This window comes from Lynx rufus, unplaced genomic scaffold (genome assembly GCF_022079265.1).
Source record: "Lynx rufus isolate CCGP_SWC_20201006 ecotype Redwood Valley unplaced genomic scaffold, mLynRuf1.p SCAF_12, whole genome shotgun sequence".
NCBI classification, from domain to species: Eukaryota; Metazoa; Chordata; class Mammalia; order Carnivora; family Felidae; genus Lynx; species Lynx rufus.
Window position 1 is genome coordinate 48,703,261 of NW_025814826.1, and position 21,024 is coordinate 48,724,284.

The window sequence follows — 21,024 nt, forward strand, 5'->3', positions numbered from 1 at the left end:
TCTCCCAAAAAACAATCTACATTTTTTTTCTTTCTTCAGAAACAATCATTTAAATTTATTCAGGACTTTGCCTATATTTAAGTGATGCTATTTCCCTTCTCTAGGCTCACTTGGCCACCAACATTTATGAGTTGGGCCCGTGTCATCTAATATGGAGCCCTCCCAAGACGCTACTGACTGACCTGATATCCAGTCCATATACATGTGCCTTTGTCTCTGACACAAATTCCTGGTCCAAAGGATTCTGGTCCATGGAGCAGAACTGGTTATACTCTAGCTGGCTATTATAAGCCATAGAGGAGTCACATGGAAAGAACTGCTCATGGCCACTTTCCTCAGCTGGGCTGGACATGGGTAGTGTTAGTGCCAGGGGGCAGGGAGTATGACATGTGTATAAGTTTGATTGGCTCCATTCCAGTTCAAAAACTTTAAAAAAAATTATTTCCTTTTCAAAGAGCTCATTTCCCTATAAGGAGGTCATTTAACAGTGGGAGAAATTAACATATTTCTCACATTTCTAATTAATTTCTAGCTTGAGTTTCTTTCTACTCAATCTTCTGGACTTCTGTTTTCTTTAAGAAATACACTAAAAAATTTTTTTTACTAAAAAGCAAATTTTAAAAATGTGGGCAATAGCAAGATGTTTCTAAAAGGGATAACATTAAACATTATATGCTTGCTATTTCACTTCCCATCACTGCCTCTTCTCTGCCCCTCATTGTTTCCAGAAAAGCAAGAACTCAAAAGATCTGTCAGAAAAGCAAGAGGGTGTGATTGAAATTAGCCATGTCACTGTACACCATGTAGAGCTGGACTGCCTAACACATAATGGGAATTACCTTGTGTTCTACCAACTCCCGAGGGCCCCAGAAAAGGGACATATGAAGGAAATTCAGAAAAGAGCAACCAAATTATTAAAGAGCTGTGAGGGTGATTTATGAGGCACATTACAAGAGCTAAGGACATGTGGCTTCACTAAACAATGACTGAACGAAGATGCAATAAATGTCTATGAGTTTATGGAGAATGTAATCACTGAGGAAAGAAGAGGGATAGAGTTGTCCTGGAGGTGATAACATCATAGACCCTGCTTTTTCTTCACTTCATTTTTAATACGATGTTCTGTGCTTTGTATTTCCTGCTACAGAAACCAGGGCCAAAATATTTTTAAATCTTTTATAAAACTGGAAAATATAAAACAACAACAGTGGAAACTTTTATAGAATGTAGGAAGTTTTCTAAATGTATTATAGGTAGGAGTATTGATTGATAAGTAATAAGAATATAAATCAATTAACAGAGAAGAAGAAATGAGTCTGTGGTGTCACATCTGGGGTGAGGGAAAGGGAGGAGAGAGAAAGGAAAGGAAAGGGAAAGGAAGGGAAGGGAAGGGAAGGGAAGGGAAGGGAAGGGAAGGGAAGGGAAGGGAAGGGAAGGGAAGGGAAGGGAAGGAAAGGAAAGGAATGAATCCACCCAAGCACTTGCACCTCATAACCAAGGAGAGCTGCCATCTTGATAGGCAGCCAAGACCAGCCACTCATGAAGAGTTGCTGACCTCCCCTGACCTCCCAGAGACCTCTGCTGACACAGGGTCTATTTCAGACAGAACAATCACCAGCCTGTATGCCATCGGTTAGACTCATAGTGCCAGGAAAGATTGAGAGAAGGTGCATGTCAGAAGCAGATGGTGATGGCTGATAGGCTGCTGCTGAGGAACATACAGCCCCCCAGTTCTTTCTTACCTCAACTTATGCGGAGCAGTAACAAGTCACAAAACTTAAAGCGAGATGTGCAGTATCTCAGACTCAAACAAGTGGACTGACCACTAGTCCATCCTTGGGAGTGTTATGGGAACTATGACATTCTCCCTGTTCTCCTGGGCAGGAGAGGGAGATAGACCCAGAAATGGTCATATCATTGTTATTCAATGTATTCAGAGATAGAGGGGGAAGCACCCAGTGTCAGGCCTACGGAGGACAAAAATCTATCCCAGCATGGAGGATTTGCCAGAAGATGACCTGGACACAGCAAAGCATGACCTGATAATCATCAGATAGCTTCACTTTCAGTTTCCCATTGTTGTAATGTGGAGATCCTTGTCTAGAAGCATTTACAGTAGATGGTAGAGTGGACATGTAAGGCTTTGCCTGTCACACTTGCTTTCTTCTTAAAGAATAATCCCTTCTTTCCTAGGGAACTGTTCTCCCACCCCATTCCAACTATGTGGTGTTGGCTAATCCCCATTCCTCATTTTTCTTGTCTCCTTCACTTAACCCAGGGTGAACTCATCCAACTCCTCTCCTGGAACTTTCCAAATTGAGCCAAGGGAGAGGGACATTCCTTCTGTGGTGATAAGGTCACAATGTAAGAGGTTAGGAAAACTTTAAGATGGACACTTCCCTTATATGGGAGAAGCTGGTCTGTAGTGGGACAGAGTAAAGAAGCTGACACCCAAAAGAACAATGAAAATAGATGGCAGAGACGGAGTCTGATAGTTCCAAGGCCCTGATCCGAGCGGCCCCTGAGGCCTAGTAGCACCCTTCCTCTTCAGTTACGTGGGAAATGCCACAGCATCCCTGCAAAAGTCCTCTTGCCGAAGCTGGTTCCAATTTGGTTTCTACCACTTGCAGTCAAGAGTCTCACATTAGCCGCAACTTCTTGACATTTTCATCCTTACCTTTGATTTCACACTGCTCCTCTCCTCTTCCCCCTTTCCAAGAAGAGTCAGCCCAGCCTCAGTGCTGCCAATTTCTCCTGACTCTGGCTATTTATATTTTGAAAACCTGGCCAATATTCTTGCTTCTAGCTATGCCTCTAGTAGTTCTGGATCGATAGGTTTCTCAAAGCCAGCTCCCATTTCAAACTACAACCAGGAGCCCTCACCAGAGAATCCAACTGAGAGTAGGCCAAGAGTAGGGCCCAAGAATCTGTAGTTTTAAAAAATACACGCTGGTTGATTCTGATGTGCAGCCAGATGGAAGCATCACTAGGCCAGATGAGCCAAGAAGCTTGTCAACTTGAAGAGTATAGGAGTGTCTTAGACATGGCACAAATTAACTGCTCAATCTCTCGTCAAGCTTCGAGAACTGCCGAGTCTGGTTTACCTCACAGAAAGCAGAATGACTGCAGGCTTGGAAATAGGTAATAGCCGTTTCCAGCTGCTCTAAGAACTATCCGGCAGGGGCTTGGGATGACGTCACCATGGGGCACAGGCCTTATGGGGGCAGGCCTGGCCCTTTATACAAGCTGCCTTTGATTTCCTTCATGCCGGAGATGGATGATGCAGAGGAAATTCATTTCTTTTTAAAATGTAGAGTTACATCACGAGACTGTACAGTATTTCTTATAAAGTGCCTTTCCAATGTGGCCATCTTCAAAGGAGCTGGGCATCATTATTCCCGAGGCAGCAGCCAAGCTGAAGTACAGGGGAGAAATTTTCTGTTACTCCATGGAGCAGTATCACCTTCGGAGCGGTCAAAACCGCTCTCCACCTCACGAGAGATGCCCAATGATGGAAATGGCACGGCGGCCCTTTTTTGAACGTGGGTAAGGGAGAGTGATGAGGGGGAGACCGGGTTTGCTGCAGGAGTCAGCCAAGTAAAGCAGCGACCGGCCTCACTCCTCACCTGATTCACTGACGTTTGGACAGTGGCTGAGCTGAACCTGCCTCGCCGACTCTCAACTTCTCTTGGATTTTGGCATGTGCTGATTCACATCAGGCATGACACGACAGGTGTTTCAAGGCTTTCTTCCATCAGGAAGAAAGTTTGTATTTACCTCTTACATTTTTATGTTATTATGTTTTGCTTTTATTTCTTCTCAGCCTGCAGAAATCGTGAGTTTAAGAATGGGGGGCGGGGGGGGGGGGCGGCTGGGAATGATTAGAATCAAAGAAACTTTGCCATTTGGCCAAAAGTATCCCTCAACCCATAGCTGCGATGCTCTGCTTTGCTCTTTTTCTTCTCTTGCTTTCCCCTCCACTTTCTTGCTTCTCTCTTTCTGCTTCCCTCCCTTCTTTCCTCCCCTCCCCTTCTCTCAACACATTCAAAGAGTGCCCTAAACGGTGACAAACTTGCATGTGCTTCCCTTATGACTAAACCCCTGGGCCTCTCGCCAACCCCCCACAGATGGCCCCGAACTGCAGGCACCCCCGGAGGAGAGCCCCACGTGTGCTTGGAACGGCCAGCGCGCAGCGTGGTGGGGAGTGCCGGTGTCTCGGTCCTGGGGGAAGGCAAAGCGGCTTCCAGGAGGAAACGGGCGTTTCCTTCCCACGCGCTCGAGCGAGCCCTGGGTCCCGGCCCCGAGACTCCACCCTGCCCCTCCCGGCGCTTCGGGAAAAGCCAGTCGCCACACACAGGCACACGCAGGCCCCGGGGCCGCGCCCTAAGGAGAGCGGCACCCACGGCCAATTGCCATGGCAACCCCGGGGTTCGTTCCATTCCCCACCCAGCAGATCCCACCCCCCCCTCCCCTTGCCGGCCCTGCAGCCAACCCGCGCGAGCGCGTCCCGGGAACGCGCTATAAAACCTGCGCCGGTGCCGCCGGGGGACAGAGGCGGGCGCCGGACCTGCAGCGGGGCCAGCCGGGCCGATCTGGGGCGCCAAGTCTCGTCTCGTCAAAGCGGGAGGGAAAAGCCCGATCATGCAGAGTGTGCAGAGGCTGTCGAAGCGGTGCTTTTGCCTGGGCTTTCTGCTGCTCCACGTCCTGGGACAGGTGAGTGGCGCGCCCCTAAGCTGCGTCTGGTTACTTTGCCCTAATGAGTGGCCCGCGCCCGGTGACCGAGTGGCTCTGCCTTCGATCTTTCCTGCTGAGAGGTTTCTCCTCGTCCCGCCTGCACCAGGTCGCTGCGACCCAGCGCTGTCCCGCCCAGTGTCCCGTGCGGTGTCCCAAGACGCCGCCAACCTGCGCCCCCGGGGTGAGGGCCGTGCTCGACGACTGCTCCTGCTGTCTGGTGTGCGCCCGCCAGCGCGGCGAGAGCTGCTCGCTGCTGGAGCCTTGCGAGGAGAGCCGCGGCCTCTTCTGCGACCGCAGAGCGGACCCCAGCGCGGGAACCGGCATCTGCATGGGTAATCCGGCCCCCTGCGCCTCCTGCCCTCTGCTCCCGCAAGCTGCCTTTTCCTCTCCTCCTCTTCCCAGAGGGTGACGTGCAAATAATAATAATGGTGATGGTGCAGTAGGTGATGTTTGTGGAGCGCTTACTGTGCGCCAGGTATGGTCTGGGGCGGGGCGGGGTGCGGGTGCTTGCGGCTTTGGGGAGCCGCCAGAAGCCAGAGAGGAAACCTGCCCGCAAAGGTGAGAAGCATTCGTCACTTGCCTCTAGATAGAGGGGCAGCGGAGCAGAGTTTAGAGCCAGTGAAATCATTTCCTTTGGACATTTCCAAGGGGATGCTTGTGGGTGACGGGATTCTGGGATAACTCACATGCTCACAGTTCCCCAGCACGTTTGTTTTCACACCTGTAATGGTCCTGTTTGAGCTAAAACAGCCCCTGGTCTCCTGGGACCACTATGTAACCCCAGTTTGGACTGTGAATAAAATAAAATGCAGGCAACGGGCCAGTCCAGGCTGGTGAGACCGAATCGATGGGGGGTCATTTTTCCACGTGGTGCACCATTTAGTCTGAGGCTGCCTGCATCCCTCCAACCCCACAAGAGGGATTGGAATAGCCTTCTCCTCTCTTCTCTAAGCTGGTGATGATTTATTGTGCTGGAGTGCCAAGGAATCCCAGCACCCTTCCCGATTTGACCAGTTAACCTGTTTGGAGAATACGAAGTGTACTTTTGTCTTTTTAATTCTAACCTGCTGGAATAGGAGAGATCAAGGAGGTTCTAGCTAAATGACTTTATCATTGGGAGCAAGAGCTGTGGCACCTGGGGAGTGTCACTTCTTAGTTGTGCTCCTCTTTCTTCATCTGCAAAATAAGTGGCAGGATGAGATGGGTTTCTTCTTGCTCAGGGAGGCCTCCGGGAGAACATCTCTCTGCCAGAGATAGAGAAGAAACTAGGAAAAGAAGGACCCGAGGTTTGCATGTAGCTTTTCTAGCTGTGTTGTTGTTTATTCTCTCTGCCCTTCCCTCTGTGCCTTGCTCCCCTGACGCCCTAGCTGTAGAAGGAGACAACTGTGTGTTTGATGGGGTCATTTACCAAAGTGGAGAGACCTTTCAGCCAAGCTGCAAATACCAGTGCACCTGCAGAGACGGGCAGATTGGCTGTGTGCCCCGCTGCGAGGAAGACCTGCTCCTGCCCCAGCCTGACTGCCCAGCTCCCAGGAAAGTCGAAGTGCCCGGGGAGTGCTGTGAAAAGTGGATCTGTGACTCAAATGAGAAGGCAGAATTAGGAGGCCTTGCCCTTCCAGGTAAGATACTCAGGATACCTGACGGTGATCAGTGCCCAGGTTAAATGCAGGCAGGAGGCACGTATCCTCTTTGGAGATCTGCAGCGAGAAACTGGCCTCAGTTTCTGCCCATTCGGTTGTGGATTCCAGATTGCCCACTGAGATCAAGCACATCACGTGTTGGAATCCTAGCCAAGTTGTTGAAGTATGCACACAGTTTCTCCTAAAGAGAACCTGCTGCATTCAGTGGTTCTTTTGAGCAAGGGGATTGATTTTGTCTTATTGGATGACTACTGTTTAGATTTTCATCTGCCCCCATTTGGCCCTTAAAAACATCACAATGATAAAAGTAAAAAATATAAATTATCACTCTTTTCTGGATTCTGTGTATTACCTTGGGCTCTCAAGTAGCATCCGTAAAGACTGCTACTTTTCCCTGAACTGGTATCACAGAGACATGTCACTTTTCCAGATGCTGGTGGAAGGGTGAAGGGTCTTTGTTTTGCTTTTCTTTTTGTTTTATCGTATAAAGGAAATTGTTTTTTGAAAAGAAAAATTCAAGAGTCAGGAGAGACTATTTTAGAAGCCATTAATCACCCAGATTATTTATACTGGCAGTACATGGAGCTTTACAGTTTTTCTGAGGTCAGAAATGATCAACCATGACCTACAGATAGGAAAACTGCCATGTAGAAGAGAGAGCCCCAAGCCATACATGTTAAGTGTTGGGACAGAACTTTTTGTAATCAAAGTCCAAGTGTCTATATCCCATAATCCAAACAACCAGTTTTACCAGTCTAGAGCAAAGTATTTCAAAGTATTGCCTTGAGTTGAGAGGTTCTAATTGCTCATCTAATTAAAATTCCATCATGATCCTTTTTCTGTACAAAATCGCATGTTGAAAACGCTACAGTTTATGGAATGGCTATTGACGCTATACTGTTCTACATTCTTGAGACTACCAGGCTTCTTTAAGACAGCGTCTCCCAAGCTTCTTAAGGACAATTCAACAGTCCTTCTTCAAAGCTTTCTTAAAGGCCTACACTGTGCTGGTATTGTGCTACCTCTTTAGGGTTTATAAATACAGAGATCCAGTTCTGGCCCCTGAAAGCACCTGAGTTTAGTAGGTACAGAATTGAATGAACCCTCTTTCCAATGATGGTTGAAAGGACCACTCAGCAATCCCCATGGTTTACTCAATATGGCCACCTTGATTTGTACATCCCATAGCCTACAGGACAGAAGCCACTGTAGGTGTTGCAGTCTCCGACTCTAGCATCAACTGCATTGAGCAGACCACGGAGTGGAGCGCGTGCTCCAAGAGCTGTGGCATGGGTTTTTCCACCCGGGTCACCAACCGGAATCCACAGTGTGAGATGGTGAAGCAGACTCGCCTCTGCATGGTGCGGCCCTGTGAACAAGAACACAAGCAACCGACAGATAAGGTAGGAGCCCGGAGGCAGCCAGAGGAGGTCATGTTGCCTGATGGGCATCTGGGCTCTAGACAGTCACTGTGACACTGCGATACTTGTTGACTCGGAGGTCAGCTGTAGCTGGGAGTGAGCCCCAGAGGAAAGGCAGAGAGGTTCCTGAAATGAGTGAGTTTACCTTCTTTTTCTTCCTTCTCTTTAATGTATTGAAATATCCCAAGCAACTCACAGCCGGTCCACAGGTAAAGAGGGTGGAGCCCTAGTTGAGAATAATCTGGCAAATCTCACTGCATTCCTGGAGAAAAACTGGCGGCTCAGTTGCCAAGCACAGTTGATTTGAGAGAAGTGATTTCTGACCTCAGTTTTCTTCACCCCTTTAGGCTTGATCTGCAGGAAGCACAGGATAGAAACCATGTCTTCCTTACTCAGCCCTCAGTCCCCAACATCCTACCTGTACATATTGTGTGCTTGATACACAATCGTGGACGAATAAATGAATGGGTGTCTGGGAATTATTTTCAGTATTTTAAAAAGTCTAGTGGGAATAGTGTATTTGCCAGCATAAGGCGATATGTGCCAAATAAAATAGCACATTTCTTTCCTTTTTTGCTGGAATTATATCAACTCAGTATGTTAACACGGAGTATAAGGCATGTGGATCAGAAGCTCTGATTGGTTCCTGATGACATCACATGCCTTGTTACCAGAGCGCTAGATCAGATAAATTCAATACCCAAATTGAACCATTAGTTGGAAATTTGTACAAACTTAATGCTAAAATAAAACAGTTTCTAGCAATGAAAGATTTACATATCTCCACACTGAGGCAATATCATCGAATGCCTAAGGGTGCAACCCTGGAGCCAGACAGCCTAAAACCCTGGCTTACTCCATGAACTAGCTGTGGAATCTGGGTCCATTTTCTTAACCTCTAAGCCTCAATTCCTTCCCCCATATAATGGGACCGTCGACAGTACCTACCTCAAAGTTGTCATGAAGATTAAGTAGAATGAATTTGCAAAGTGTCTGGGCATAGATTACTCTGTTAACATTAGGCCTCATTTCCGTTTGTTGTTAAAATGAGAGTCTCTAGTGGTCATATTAAATAGCTACTTAGCTATATGACTTGGAAGTCCATCCTAATTTATGTTTCTTCCACCAATTTTGAAATAACACCTAGAAGCATCTTATCTCTAAGGTAAGCTAGAAGCTGCACCTTCCTACACTTAGGGGAATTCTATTTATTTAGTTGTTTATTTATTTATTTATGTAATGTGTATTTATTTTTGAGAGACACACACACACACAGTGAGAGTGGGGGAGGGGCAGAGAGAGGGAGACACAGAATCCAAGTAGGCTCAAGCTAGAGCCTGATGCGGGGCTCAAACTCACGAACCATGAGATCATGACCTGAGCTGAAGTTGGACATTTAACCAACTGAGCCACTTAATTATTTTTTTATTAAAATTTTTTTTTATATTTTTATTTATTTTTGAGAGAGAGATAGTGTATGAGCAGGGGAGGGGCAGAGAAAGAGGGAGACACAGAATCTGAAGCAGGCTCCAGGCTCTGAGCTGTCAGCACAGAGCCTGATGCAGGGCTCAAACTCATGAACCAAGAGATCATGACCTGAGCTGATGTCAGACGCTTAACCAACTGAGCCACACAAGTGCCCCACACACTTAGGGAATTCTAACATACCTATTGCACAGTTATGTAGATTCACCCACAAAGCCACCTTTGTCTCTCTTTATGTCTCTGTTCCCCTCTCTTGTCTCTCTGCTTCTCTCTCTCTCTCACACACACACACATATCCACACACTCAGATGTTACTGATCTTGTACCCTTTTTTGTGGACATTAGCAAGAATATATGCTACACATTAAATATGAAAAGGTAAGAAACAAGAGACCCTTACTATTGTCAAGGACACACTTGCTTCTTTATTAAATAAGGCATTTCCATGTCATGCCTCTAAAATTTTGCTTTTTCTATTGTTTCTTTCCCCAAAATTTATATTTTTAATGTAACTTGCACCCAGTTTAATATTAGGAAGTATTATATTTGAGATACATACATTTCATAAAGATTTCAAAATTTATTTGGAATCTAGGGAAATACTAGCATAATAATCATTACTTCCTAACACCAAGAGATGTTTCAGTGTGCTTCTCAAAGACCAGCAGCAGCATCTAAGAACTCGTTAGAAATGCAAATTACTGGAGCTCACATCAGACCTATTGAATCGGAAACCATGGATCTAAGGCCCAATAATCTATGTTTTAGCAAACCTTCTAGAAGATTCTGATGTACAATAAAATTTGAGAGCCACTGATTTAAGAGAATCCCAAGCCTCAGCACTCCATAGCTGTGGGCTCTGCCTAAGAAGGTGAAAAGCAGAAGAGAATTGTGGTGAATTAGTATGTGAAGAAATCTAAGTGGAAAATAACCATAAAGTCAATGTTGTCCTGAATTATAAATATGGGGGGATCCTTATCAACCATTACTAATGGCATATTGAATAAATTCTCCACTTACCTTGACTTCATGGAAAATAACCTTAATATCTCATTGTCTTAGACATTCCTGAGGCTATAGTATATTAGAAAGATTGGGCTTGTGTCATTCATTCATTCACTAACTAGATATTTCTGGTGATGTTAACCCTGTGAGACTCCATTTACTCAACTGTGAAACGTGGGTAGTTGTCCCTTATGTGAATAACAGATCCTTGTAGGGGTGAATGTTGTTAATAAAGTTAAGTGAGTTAATGCTGAAAAGTATTTGAAACATTAGAAGGCATGCCATGTTGCCAGGTGTATTTCTTTATAACACCTAAGAATGCATTGGATAAAAAAACATCAAAGACTGTTTCAGTGCCTTGAAAAAATAGCTTTCTTTAGCCTATATACACATTTACCCTCATGCTTATCAGCACAAGGTCAAAAGATGGTTGTGTACGATTAGGCCAGGTTTTCACATTCTAGGCAGGAAAGAAAATGAATCCAGGAAGTAGTAAAGAACTGCACCTGTCTGAAAGGCAAAGGGTTTCCAAGAAGTCCTTGGTTTATGTATCATTGGCCAGAACTTTAGCACAAAGCCATTTCAAGCTCCCAAATACTCTGGGGAAGCAAATACTTTTACCTGACCAGATTGTCCAAACAAAACTAATGTATGTCAGCAAAGAAGAAAGCACAATGGATATTGGGTAGGCAACTAGCAATTTATTCCGTATCCCTAAAATGGTCCCACAGAGGAATGGTAGCCACTCCATGAATTGCTCCTTTTCTTCTTTCTTAGAAAGGTAAGAAGTGTCTTCGTACCACAAAGTCACTCAAAGCCATCCACCTGCAGTTCAAGAACTGTACCAGCCTGCACACCTACAAGCCCAGGTACTGTGGGGTCTGCAGCGATGGCCGGTGCTGCACCCCCCATAACACCAAAACCATCCAGGTAGAGTTCCAGTGCTCCCCAGGGCAAATCATCAAGAAACCAGTGATGACCATCGGGACCTGCACCTGTCACAGCAACTGTCCTCATAACCACGAGGCCTTACTCCAAGAGTTAAAGCCAAACACCAGCAGAGGGGAAATGTAAGATGTGTTCCTTGAGGAGGATACCTACAGAGGCAAAGTGTAGCTACCCAACATCAAATGAATATAAGAAAAATTAGGAAGAATTATTACTTTACCCCTGAGTCATATGAGGTCAGTTATATCTGTCTTGTTTTTTTAATGAAAGATCTGATTAACTGTAAACTTGAAATCAAGTTAAGCTCAGGATAGTACTTAGGGGTGATTTACTTTTCTGTGGTATTGGCTACAAATGAAAATTTCTATAAATGTAAGAAATCAGATACATGTTTTTACTGTGTAGATGATCACATTACACTCATCTTACTTTGTTATACACTAGTGGAATGTCAAGAAAATGTCACTGTCACAAATGTCAGTGATGTTTAATATCATACTGAACACGTTGTCATACAAATATCTTGGCATATATCTTTGACTTGACAGGCCTCTGTAGAGCGCTCTTTTTGAGCAGCTCAACTCTGAACTTCCAAGTTCAAGATCCGAGGACACGTGTAGCTGTTCAATTTGAAATCCAGAGACCATTAGTCTTCTGTTTCGTTGCATACTAGGAAGCAGACTGTATCTACAGGAATGGAATGTTTGTTAGTTAAGTGGACTGGTGCGATAAACTTGCTCCATTTCACACGAGTTGACTCCTTTCCAAAGAAAGAAGCCAACAGAAAACTCTGCTTGATGCAGAGGAGACCAGGCCGCTCAGCCCTTCCATTTCTACACGCTGGAGGCTGCTGGAGCTCCCCATTTTTTCATTCAGAAGAAGCAGAACATATCAGCAGAGACTTTCTCACCTTACTGATGAGGAAACCGGGCCCTCTGATGACTTTCAAATGTGCTGGTAGTAGATTTTGAAAAAGAAGAACAAAATCACCATGACCGTGGTGGTAAAATACCATAAATTTTATGGGAGTTCAGAATTATTGTAGACATGCCCAAAACTTATCCTTGGGCCCTAATTATGCAAACTCACAAACAAGATATATGTGTATACATATGTGTATCTAATTTGTCAAGCTATAAGATAGCCTGCAAACTTAAATGTATACATCCTTTTAATGTCACCATATGTGTTCAGCTTTTCTCTTTTAAAGTATTTATATGTAAATTATACATTTTTTAATATTCTTTTTACTTTCTCTATTTGTCAGACATCACTAAATAAACACGATTTTATCAGTGCGTGACTATGCCATTACTTATGGGCTTATGAGTTGTTCATTGAAAATATAAATAATGGATGGACCTAGAGAGCACAGTGCTAAGTGAAGTAACTCAGACAAAGACCAATGCCATATGATTTCACTCACATGTGGAATTTTGGGAACAAAACAAAGAAAAAAAGAGACAAACAAAAGAAGCCAGACTCTTAAATACAGAGAACACACTGGTGGTTGTCAGAGGGGATGTGAGTCCGGGGTTGGGTGAAATAGATAGAGGGGGGTAAGAGCACACTTCTCACGATGAACACTGAGTAATGTAACGAATTGTTGGCCCCTTATATTGTACACCTGAAACTAATATAACACTATATGTTCATTATACTTCAATATTAAAAGGAAAATATAAGTAAAATTAAAATTAACAAATTCAATCAGACACCAAGTGACAGCATCTATTGAAAGCAATGTAGCTATTTTTAGATGAGCTTGCAATGTCTTAGCAGCAGAGAAGCAAAAGACAGTTCTTGCTGAGTTAGGTGATCTCTATTGCTGAGGCCTCGGATATTCTCCACACTGTTTACTCAAGCCAACATCTTGAGCCCTAATATTTTTTTCTGGACAACCTGCTAGACACATCTGTGTATTAAAAATTAAACATGGATCAAACAAAACTTGCCTCTCTGGCTTCATTCTCTAGTCAAAGGGCTCTCCATCCTACCAATTACCCAGCTTAAACCACCAGCATTATCTCAATCAACCTGCTCTTACCTTGTGCCCAGAAAAGCATATATCCAGGGGCAGTGCAAAGCCCAGCAGGGACCAGGGCTGCCATCTGGGCAGGGTGAGGGTCAGAGTTAATATAACCTTTATGTTAAAGTCCTGGTGGATGCAATGGGTCTATAGTTCTCTCATAATTAAAAAAAAAATCATATTCCCAACTTTACTTCCCCTTACCTGCAGCCTCCTTCCTTACCCATTTATCTAGGATGTTTCTATTTGTCCCTTAAGATAGATTGGAAAGCCAATTGGATTTCTAGAGTTTAGTCAAAGGAAATTATTGAGGATAGCTAACATTTACTGCACACTTACTTTGTGCTGAGCACTTACCTTCATTAACAGCCTTTAATTTCCCAGTGGCCCTGTGAAGTAGACACTCCTCCCCATGTTACACATGAGTAAACTCAAAAATTTTTAAACATATGGATCTAGAACTCAAACCAAAGTCCTTTTGTTTCTACTTTATCACGTGGATCTGTCAAAGATTATCTATGAGGCTGCTCAGTCCAATATTGCCCATAATGGCAAGATGGGGACATCCAAAGGTCCAATGATGTAGATTTGTTTAGATAAATCCCGGTACAGCCATTATGATGAAGAACAAAGTTACCTTTAAAATGAAAATGTCAGAAAATACTTACGTCCCCAAAAAAGGTGTAGAACTATGAAACAAAGTGGGTTTTGTTCAAGAATATTTATGGACACAAATGTAAAGAGAACTAGAGACAATGGGCAGTAAAGCAGTATAGTGTTATGCCAAGTTGGGCCCTTTTTTTTTCCTTGTATTTTCTTTTTTTAACTGAAAACATACCTTTAAGAGCAGGGGGGTGGTGGTCAGGTGGTGAGGGGGAAGGGCAAAGCTAAATTCAGAGATCCCTTCAAGCAAAGTTGCCCTCCTACCTCTACTCATTGAGTTGGCTGCCCTTTCCAGCATATAAAACACTTGTTAGGGCATTCATTTTGTTCATTCAAAAAATACTTACTGACTGCTTCTGGGTGCCTAGCATTGTTTTAAGTTCTGGGAATATCGCCATCAGTAAAAGAAACAATAAAATAAACAAGTTATCTCTCCTCCCTGGAATTTCCATTCTCCCTGTTGGCACAAGCAGGCAAAAAGCAGTAAACGGTCAAAGAAGATGAGTATCAAATAGTGATAAATAAATCCTAGAAGATCATCAAAACAGGGTGAGCTAAGAATTTCTCAGTGGCCAATTTAGCTGGAGGTGGCAAGGAAGCTCTTTCTGAAGAGGTAACATTTCATCCTAGATCTGAATGACCAAGATTAGGAGAAAGAATCTGCAAGGCAGAAGTAACAGCTAGTGCAGAAAACCTAGTGTCAGGAATAAGCTTGTAGCTTCATTACAGAAGATCTGCATGGCTTGAGTGTGCAAGGGGAGATAGGAATGATGTAGGCTTCCCTCTACCATCATAATCTCCCAGTCTTTTACAACCAATTCTTTAAATTCCTTTACACTGAGCATCTTGAGGCCAGCATCTTAGTCTTCTTTGTATCTGCCCCAGTATCTGGCACACGGTAAGACTTCACTATATATCTATTAAATGAATGAATGAATGAATGAATGAATGAACAAAAGGTAGAAATTTTTTTGAAATAAATGTTAGGCTTTTAAACTATCAATTTCATTATTACTATCACTTGGAGAGCAATCCCCCACTCTCTGACACACACAAGCACACATGCAGGCATGCAATCCTGAAATAACTGAAGACATTTGAAAAAATGTGATCTGATCTACAAATATCTGTTAAGTCCAGAATGTTCTAGTAATACAGCAAGGAAAGCAACATTTACTGAGCAGGGTTGAAGGCTGCAGAAAGAGTGCAGGTTTGGGAGCTGTTCAAGCCTGGGTTTGAATACCAGGCCTACTCTTTCCTAGCTGTGGGATATTGGACAACTTGTACATACTCTCTGAGCCTCAGTTTCCACACCTGTAAGAGGAGACCATAATATTGATTGAGTGGCCAACCACCCTTGTTTGTCCTGGACCAAGAGGGTTTCTGGGACTCAGGACTTTCGGTTGTAAGATCGGACAGTACCAGGCAAACCAGGTCACCCTTAGTAGCAACCACACACTGTTGTAAAATAATACACGTTCATAAGCACTTGACTGCGAGGCACATAGTAGGCCAGCAAATGACAGCTATTCTAACAGTAAGTTTCCAGTGGAGCCAAGCTGTGTTCCTTATTCATTGCTTGTCATGTTCAGAGGTAGATACTACTGACCTCATTTTTACAGGGAAAGATGGAGAATATAAAGGAAGCTAATGACCTATTAAGGACACAGTAAATGAAGGAGATGGGGTTCAAAGTCAGGGTCTGCCTGAGCTCAGAGCCAAAGCTCTTTCCCTCTTCAGTGCCGCAGCCATGAGGCCAAGTATATTTTCAGCAACCAAAACAATTCCAGCAGTTTTCATTTTTGTGCTATTTTCCCAAACTATAAATGTTCTCTTTTAGAAACAGCATTGCAAAGTAGTGAGATTGTTGAGATCATTCTGTGAATGTGAAATTTTGAAAGCACTTAATTGCTGTTTAGTGATAAGGCACACTTCATTGAAAATTATTTGGAAATTTTTCTTTTACCACACAAGGGTTCAGTTCAAGAATGTGGCAAGGACGTTTTTGTACAAGGAAATAATTGGCCACAGACATATCTCTGCCTGATGAGATTATCAATAGAACTTTCCACAGAGATTTCTAGGAAGTACTGGATTTTTCTCCCAGGATCTTCCCGCAGGTACACATTGTCATCCTTCCACATGGCTTCGATCCAAAATGCTCAGTATCATAAGTCAAATTATCAAAACAGTATGTCCTTTTGGCTGTGTGCTATCAAGCCTAGTTTGAAGATTCATTATTATTGGAAATGTATTCATCTTAACCACACTGCATGGCTCTTGCCGGCAGTGCTATGCTGTCTGGACCACAGAGGGTTCACCAAATTCAATTACCACTTCAATAACACTACTGGCACTTGCTGAACTCTGAATAATGATGAATTCTCTGCAGCCATCCAGCTGAGGACTGTGAATTACTGTTACATTAAGCCAGCTGTTCTGGGGATAATCAAGAGGTGCAAAGGGTAAGGATGTCAATGTTGTACCATTCTTCCTAAAGGATGTGTATCTCTCCTTAGGACAAGAAAAGGAAGGTCTGAATTTCAGCCCAGGGAGCTCTACAAAAGAATATACAGTTCCATTCAAATGGCAGTGTTTCACAGAACGAACTGTCTGCTGGCTCTACTGGAAGGATCCTGGAAATGAATATTTTATAATCCAAGAAGAGGACATTGCTTGGACTTCTATTTTATTAGCAAAATCTGAGAAGCGGGCTCTGCTTGTGGCAGAGGCTCAGAAGTCTGGAAGAGGTTACAGAGTTCTCTGTGTGGGTTAAATAAGGGTCAGTATGCTCCAAAGGGACCCAGATTTGTCCTGCTGAAGCAAGGCCACCCCCAAGATGCTCAGAGGACCTTGGCAGAGTTGATGCCAATAAATGCAAGTTCTAGTTCTAAAATTTCAGCCATGAGGATCTTCCCTGATACTTTGCAGAGCATCTCAGCCCCCAGAAAAAAAAAGGACAAAGACTACAAGGATCCTGTTGGGTGGGCTCTGTCATCTCCCCAAACTCCATATCCTTGTTCAAGAATCTACTGTAAGTTCACCTTCTCTAAGATTTCTTGACTGGCACCCACTTGCCGCCAGTGGAACTGACCACACCCTGCTTTGTACTCAGCTGCTTCTTGTCACAATGACTACTGCGACAGCTAAAGCGCCCCGCCCCTGTTACCAGTTTTGAAGTCTGTCCCCCACTAGACTTTAAGCTCCAGGAGGGCAGGGACTTTGTCTGATTATCTCACCACTGCTTCACGCCTGTACTTCTCACACTTTTCTGTCACATGACTCCAAGCAGCAAAGCATAATGAACACCTACAGCAGAAATCCAGTATCTCAGGCCAAAGTTTCTATGGCACGCCACATTTTTCAATAAAAAATTCAGGTAAATCTTGACTTCCCTTTCATATATCCATGTTTGTTAAATATAAAAATAACATCTAAAATTTCTTTTTAAAAAAAAATTAATATTTATTTTTGAGAGACAGAGAGTGAATGGGGGAGGGCAAAGAGAGAGGGAGACACGGAATAGGAAGCAGGCTCTATGCTCTGAGCTATCAGCACAGAGCCCCATGCAGGGTTCAAACCCACAAATTGTGAGATTGTAACCTGAGCCAAAGTCAGACATTTAACAGACTGAGACACACAGGCAACCCCAAAATATTTCTCTTTTTTTAAGTAGGTGCCACACCCAGTGTGGGGCTTGAACTCAACTACCCTGAGATCAAGACCTGAGCTGAGATCAAGAGTCAGATGCTTAATAGACTGAGCCACCCAGGTACCCCCAACATCTAAAATCTCTAATTGGCTGGTGTATTTGACTTTTCCCACCCAAATCTTCAAGTAGAATTGATGTCCCAGAATGATGCACAATGTCTACCCTGAAGCTTTGTATCTCCTTGTGTACCTCACATAGTCAAATTAGCAGTAATAACAATAATTTCAATTTTATCTTATTTTAGATGATGTCAATTGTAAAATGTACCATTAATTTGTGTATCAAAAAGAAATAACAACTATGATAATTTACCTAGGACACACCATCAATTGTGAGATTTATCTTACTTTCATAAATATGAAAATATTTTAAATGTTGATTTTAGAGTATATAAAATTTAGAAATTTTAAGGGAAAATTAGAGGAAAAAGAGAAATAATACTTACAAGATTATTAAGTGCCAGGCAATAGGCAAAGTGCTTTACATAGATTACTACATTTAGTTCTTATAAATATCCTATGAGTTGGGTACTACTATATCTCAAAATTACAGATGAGGAAAACAAAGCTTTGGGGAGATAAATAGTTTATACAGGAACATAAATTTATTATACATCAAAGCCTGGATTCTGAATCAAGAATTTGTGCATTTAATCACTCTGTTATTGTCTACATTCTGAGTTACACATAGTCCAGTTGGGAAAGTAGGTAATACATGTTCAAGACAGTCAAATAGATGAAGGGCTACTACTAAGCTTGGAGAAGTTGTCCTCTGAGTACTGGTCACCACCTAAGGAACTTCCCTAACAGGAGGCATGGGGGGTATGTGCAGCTCTTTGCCAAGAAAAACCATTGAATCTGGGTAATAATTCTGAGACCAAGAACTGTGAGGAATGTGGTCTTGAGCTTTTTACCAACCATTGGGATGAAAGCAAGTGTTCCTTCTTTTATGTCTTAATAAATTAAGTAATAAATCAATTCAACAAATATGGATTGATTACCTACCACATTCCAAGTAATGTGCTGGAACTGGGAAGCAGTGAACAAAGCAAATGCAGTGCTTGCCCTCACGAAGCTTATAGTCTGGGGTATTGTGTTAGTTTGTCCTTAGACCTCAGGTTTTCATATTAAATTATCAAGTCTTTCCAGCCTTTCCTCTTCTGCTTGTCATTTTGACTATTTTCATGAGAGTGGACTCTCTAGAGCTCAGTCCCATGTTGGGTGCCCCCAAATTCCAGAGAATTTCCAGAGAAAGTAGTGTCCCAAAACTAAGTCTGAAGCAGTTCAGACCTCTGTTCTTACATAAGCCAGTTTCACATCTGAAGGTCAGCTACTCACAGAGATCTCTCTATAGCAACTATGGGAAAAGGGCATCTCTTAAGCCCAATAAGCACATATCTGGAAGATTTCAAGACAGTGATGTAGGAGTTTGTGAGGCCTCCCAGTAACCCCTCAATCATTAAGAGAACTATCTATCCTCCAAGCCTATGTTTAATAGTTTATTTAGAGGGATCATGTGTTCTTTTCTCCCTTTGGCATAAGGGCTCAAGTTTTTTTGTGTCCAGACTCTTCTTGTTGCTATATCATCTACCTGGATGTCCTTCTCCCATTAGCTTTACCTTTTGAAATCTTACCTATGATTCAAGGCCCATCACAAAATGCTATCTATTAAGTTTTACTTAATTTTCTCTTACCCAATCCTCCCTTACACCCTGCCATTGTTTTCACTGATTTTCTACCACTCTTTTAGTTTTGTGCCTTTCTCTTCTTTGGTGAGCAAATAGCTTTGAAAATGTCCAGAGAAGACATTTTATTGTATTCTGGGGGAAAGGAAGATAACATTATTTGGCTTGGATATTCCCTGAACTCTGCAGTCTCACTCTGAAATATATAATAATAGCCAGGACCCCTTGATTTTTGGTACAAGCCTTCACCCCACCCTGGATAGCTAGCTGTATGTAGCATGTTGTACATGGGCAGTAAGCCCAGAGGCAAATGTGCTTTTATTGGTTATATAGAGCTCTTCTAGGCAATTGGCCAAATTTTAACCTACTCAGGATTTGTGTATTTTATAGAACAAAACCTATGTAGGTGGTCTTTGCAATTTCAGATTCCCCTACTAGTTACATGATTTGGTTTTAAGGAATAGTTGATACATCACAACTCATGAGGAACCACCTAGAGGAATATTGAAAGGGTTCTGCTTTGTTTCCAAGCTTTTATGTTTGCCTCTCTCTCTCCAAATTACAAGTTTCTTGCTTTCTTTTCTTCAAAAGATTTTTGGAAAGTGCAGGCACTCTCTAGTCCATTGGTCCACTGGGGTGACATTAAGTTGTAACATTTGCTCCGTGGGCCACTGATGGCCTCTTTTCTAGGCTAAACTTTCAAATTGCCTTTATTGAGTTTACAAACCCATCTTTGGGATTACCTCTAAACATAAGAGGTGGAAAGCAAACACAGAATAAATCTCTACATAAGCACAACTAAGGAAAAGCCTTTATTCACCATAATAGAGTCCATTGAGCCACCTCAGCTCCATCTGAAATTATCATATGCATTATTATGGGTCATAGATAATACCTTATGGGCTATGTTTAACTCTCTTCACTCCTCCATGAAATACCAAGCAATAATTCTGCACAAGATGGGTACTCAATAAAATGTTGGATAAAACATAAAAGAATAAGTTGATGAAAAAATGGAAGTATGATTAGATAAAAAGAGTAGATGGGTGGATAAAGTTATTAATTGATGAGTAAACAAATAGAAATGGAATTTTATGACTGCCATTCCCTAGTCCTTTAAAAAAAACAGTTTACCTTTGTAAAACTGATACTAAAATTCTGGAAAGTTCCATCATCAATGATGTCAGGAATTTTTCCAACACACCTGCCCACACATACTGCCCTATGCTTCCTTTCCTAGTTCACAGCAACCCTCCTTTTATTTAAAAAAAAAAAAAAATTTAACGTTTATTTTTGAGACAGAGAGAGACAGAGCATGAACAGGGGAGGGGCAGAGAGAGAGGGAGACACAGAATCTGAAACAGGCTCCAGGCTCTGAGCAGTTAGCACAGAGCCCGACGTGGGGCTCGAACTCACGGACTGTGAGATCATGACCTGAGCCAAAGTCGGACGTTTAACCTACCGAGCCACCCAGGCGCCCCAACCCACCTTTTAGTTATATGCCTTAGTTTGCACTGCTCCTGCTGATTCTTGCTCCCAGCCTTAACCTGGCCCATTTTCTGATATACGTCCTCCAATCATGCTCTCCCTAAATTTGTCCTTTCTGTCTCCTTGAGCCTGGCCAGAGAGTTTGGCCTTCCATCTCCCAAACTATCCATCAAGACATATGAATTGGATAGCTTACTTAAACTGTTAGACTTAAA

General features: G+C 43.0%; 1 protein-coding gene across 1 annotated transcript; it reads left to right on the forward strand.

Annotated features, from left to right (window-relative positions):
* Positions 1–4,641: 4,641 nt before the first annotated feature.
* Positions 4,642–11,359, forward strand: CCN3 (cellular communication network factor 3). The gene is made up of 5 exons (XM_047073856.1): positions 4,642–4,713; positions 4,841–5,066; positions 6,102–6,353; positions 7,563–7,777; positions 11,063–11,359. The coding sequence occupies exons 1-5, from the start codon at positions 4,642–4,644 to the stop codon at positions 11,357–11,359; spliced, it is 1,062 nt and encodes a 353-aa protein (XP_046929812.1).
* The last annotated feature ends 9,665 nt before the right edge of the window (positions 11,360–21,024 follow it).